The following is a 4364-nucleotide window of genomic DNA, read 5'->3' on the forward strand; positions in this document are numbered from 1 at the left end:
TTCATGTAATGCTTGCTGCCATTCAGTCCAGAGCCTTCTATGTTCGTGTCTGCTATCTAAAAATAAAAATTAGAGTATACAATACTACAATTAGTATGTCGCCCCGTATGTGTGTAAAACTTGGTCTCTGACATTAAAATGTATCAAATTTTCAAATACAGTTTAACATTCACACAAATTACATGAACTTAGTACGTGATTGGAACTTCCAGTGCGTATCCACAAAAAGTTATTATAACAACCACCTATTCATTTTACCTTTACCCAGTCTATAATGACATACACACTAGCGCCCACTAGCAACAGCTAGTGACAATCAACATCAATTAAACCATAATACGAAACTCTACCTTCGCATTGTTAATCTGTGACCTAAAAATTCCTTAAACATAAATACCAACACTGAGATAGGAAATCATCTTCCCATTCGAAAATTCCCTAGAGGCAATAGATATAATTAAATTTTCCCATTATGGTAAATTGAAAATTTATTTTGGACTGGACTCTTTTTCTAGTATTCGCCATCTTTGAGGAAGTAACTTACTCGTGAGATTACTGTGTGTGTCTATGTGTCCACCTCTCACTGTGGCCAATTAACAATTTCAACTTCCAACCCTCAGAAGCAAAGCCTTTGGAATTGTGGGAACCTGTGAGATGGGAAAGACAATAATGGTAAAGGTAAGGTAAAGTTGTCCCTATGCTTAACGAATTAAGAACTACGCCATGAAGACTTGTGGGGGAGTGGATGTATAGATCCACATTTTCTTGTCTTCAGCACTAGTTAGAGGTGAGTGTTTGACTTCACGCCTAGGCCGATTTACCCTTGGGGAAAGAGCCCCCCAGTACACATTATATAGGAAGTTGTGTGGACACCAGAGTCGGTCTGGACAACGTGGAGAAGAGAAAATTCGTGACTCTACCAGGACTCAAACTGCGACCTCTCGGTCATAAACCCTGTATCCAGCCACTATACCAACTATGCTATCCCGGCTCCTTAGACACTAAGGCCAGGCGTACACCAAGGAAACTGGCAACTACAATTCAACCACGATTTCTGGGAAATATAGCCGATTACAAGCAGGTAACTGGTTTCCAAATTAGCAGGCGCACCCTGAGGAAACTTACGTTCGATTAGTTGCTCACAACATCTCAAGTAGGTGTGTTTGCCCACCAATTTTGTGCACTTCTCTTCTGCAATATCAGATAATAATATTGTCATTGTAATGATATGGTGGTGGTTCAGACAGTTTAAGATGAGAATACAGGAGAAAAGGAAACACTGAGTACACCTGTTCCTTCTCTACAATTTAAACTCAGGTGTTTATATTGTTTCAAAACAATTTAATCAGAATACAGAACTTTGCAAATAATTTTACAGAATGAGCATTCAAAGTTTTTCCTTATTAGTGGATATTGTAGGATCTCAAATTCGAAGACAAGATACAAATTTTCATACAGCTATGTCAGCAGAAACATAGACAAAATTAAGTTTTATATATTCTAATTTTTATGTTTTTGGACAGCAGACAAGAAGACAAAAGGTTATGGACTGAATGGTAGCAAGCATTACCAGAGTTCAGTCTCTTAATTTCCTTCTGAATCATCTTTTCGTTTGTTATCATCATTCCCAAATATTTCAACTGTGCCACATTTTCAAAACATGTTATCTATCTTTATGTCAGGATTTTGCTCTACATTTTGGTGATGAGACAGCAACATATACTTAGTTTTCTCTGTGTTTATTTCTAGACCAACCTCCTTCTTGCGTCAATTAAAATTTTTATGTTTCTCTTTATGGTATCTACGAGGGGTAGTCAAAAAGTTCCCAGAATGGTGGTATAGTACTCTAATGGTAGGACATATGGCAACGCTTACCTAATCACCTTCAAAGTAGGACTCTTGCGCGCATACACACTTGCTCCATTGATCCTGCCATTGTTGGAAGGCTTCTTTTGGAATCTTCTGGAGCTTAGCCATCACATTCAATTTGATGTCCTCCATGGTTGTGAAACATGTCCCCTTGAGGCCCATTTTCAGAGTAGGGAACAGCCAAAAGTCATTTGGAGCGAGATCCAGAGAGGATGGCGGTTGAGTGATGACAGAAATGTTTTTCTTGGCGTGGAATTGCTGCACAACAAGCAATGTGTGGCTCGGTGCATTATCGTGATACCACTGTCCCTGCCACTTGTCGCACCGCTTCCTTCAAACCGCATCACGCAACCTCTGCAAAACTTGCACGTAGAAATTGCCAGTGAAAGTCTGTCCAGGCGGTAAGAACTCATGGTGCACCAAACCATAGATGTCAAAGAATGCAGTGAGAATCACTTTGTCTTTGGATCTGACAAGGCGTGATTTTTTTGGCTGAGGAGATGATGCAGTGTGCCACTCCGATGACTGCATCCTTGTTTCCAGGTCGTAGGCAAACATCAATGACTCATCACCAGTGATGATCTTTTTGAGAAACGTCGGGTCCTGTGTACTTTTGTTAAACAGATCACCAGCGACCATCATACAACATTCCATCTGATCCATAGTCAGCTGCCTTGGAACAAACTTCGCACTGACGTGTCTCATCATCAAATCATCGTACCAAATGGCATGAATGGATCCGTGAGAGATACCAACTTCTTGCTCCAACTCTGCGATGGTCATTCTTCAATCACAACGAATCAGTTGTCACACCTTTCCAATCATTTCTTCGGTTCTGGATGTCGAAGGTCTCCCACTGCGCTGGTCATCCTCTAACGTCTCCTGCACGTTCTTAAACTGGGAAAACCAGACATAAACCGCGGATTTCTTTAATGCAGTATCACCATAAACTTGCTGCAGGGCCGATTGCATCTCTGAAGCAGATTTTCCAAATTTGCACATGAACTTGATGTTTGCACGTTGTTCGAACTGCAACATTGCGCTGAATGACCAACACTCACGTCTAATTCAAACGGAACAGTAAAGACACTGCACACTGAAACCTGTCCAGACCTGTTGCGCCTGCAAGCAGACATGCAGAGCTCCCCACCACAACAGTGTGTGCGCTATATTATCGCTCATTCTCCATCTTCAGGGGGATTCCGGGTACTTCTTGACTGCCCTACATATATTATCACTCAGTAGATTCACTGGCACGCTCCGTTGCCTGAATATTGAGTTTCTCAGTCTCCCGCAAGTTGCGTTTCTGTTTCCTCAATTTGCATTGCTCCATTTACTAACATGTGTTCAACTCCAGCTGATAACACTTCTCAGAAATCGCGGTTGCATTTCAGATGCCAGTTTCCTTGGTGTGCACCTGGCCTAATGGTACAGAATGTTCTGTATATGTCGATGGAAGAAACGTCTCCAATATCTCATTCTTTCTCATCAATATTTTCTTGCGCCATGAAGATTACAAAATGTATATGTGAAGAAATTGAATGTTTATGTTAATGCTGAGACAGTGCCCTTCTTAAAATCTATTACCTTCCCCTGACAATTTAGGTAAAAGTTCATAGGTCATTGTCCTAATTGTGGCCCCACTCATTGGCGCTTTGTGCTCTGTGGTAGACTATGCACTCTCCATTGTCATGTTGTGTTGCTAGTTGATGAAGCAGATTAGGCACTTCTGATGAAGTTTGAACGTACAGGCAACTGTTGCCGAGAACATTTCCTCTATATGGCATGACTGCTTCAGTGCATATTAGTCCTGCTTATTGTATCAGAGAGTTCTTTTGCTCACAGCAAAATGCTTTCGCATGCAAATTTTCACAGATGTTAAATGTTGCACTGCATAATTATACTGCTGGTCTTCAAGTGAAATAACCTATCACTGCATAAAATATGAGGATCTATGCAACATATCAGCTGATATACGTGGTGTATCGAAAAGTTCCCAAAATTTGAATTTTGCCCACGAATGGTTATGAGTACATCGAAATACCGCTAGGTGTCTCCCCACACATCCTTCTTGAATCAGTGTGGCAAGCGGCTTCGAGTTGAGTGGTTGGGTTTATTGTTGGTGAACGTATTTCCACTGTGTTTCTGTGAGTTTGCGGTTTTGCAATGGCTGAACTGAGAGAGTAGCGTGTCTGTATACATTTTTGTTTTAAACTTGGGAAAACCGCTGCAGAAACGCACCAAATGAAGCAAGCTCTTGGTGACAACAGTTTAGGCCAGACACAAACTTACAACTGGTATAAATGTTTCAAAAATGGCCGAACATTGACCAATGATGACGATCATTCAGGACAGCTGTCAACTGGCACCACACCAGAAAATGTCGCAAAAGATAGGGATATGATTCTGCAAGATCGTAGACTGACCATCCAAGACCTCTGTAACACCTTGGGACTAATTTATGGTTCATGTCAACGAATTTTGTCAGAGGAACT

General features: G+C 41.1%; 1 protein-coding gene across 1 annotated transcript; it reads right to left on the minus strand.

The window, feature by feature from the left end:
• Window positions 1–2202: 2202 nt before the first annotated feature.
• Window positions 2203–2652, minus strand: LOC111874704 (histone-lysine N-methyltransferase SETMAR-like). Its single transcript, XM_023870425.1, has one exon. The coding sequence runs from the start codon at window positions 2650–2652 to the stop codon at window positions 2203–2205; it is 450 nt and encodes a 149-aa protein (XP_023726193.1).
• Window positions 2653–4364: the final 1712 nt, after the last annotated feature.

This window comes from Cryptotermes secundus, unplaced genomic scaffold, assembly GCF_002891405.2.
Source record: "Cryptotermes secundus unplaced genomic scaffold, Csec_1.0 scaffold302, whole genome shotgun sequence".
Classification (NCBI taxonomy): domain Eukaryota; kingdom Metazoa; phylum Arthropoda; class Insecta; order Blattodea; family Kalotermitidae; genus Cryptotermes; species Cryptotermes secundus.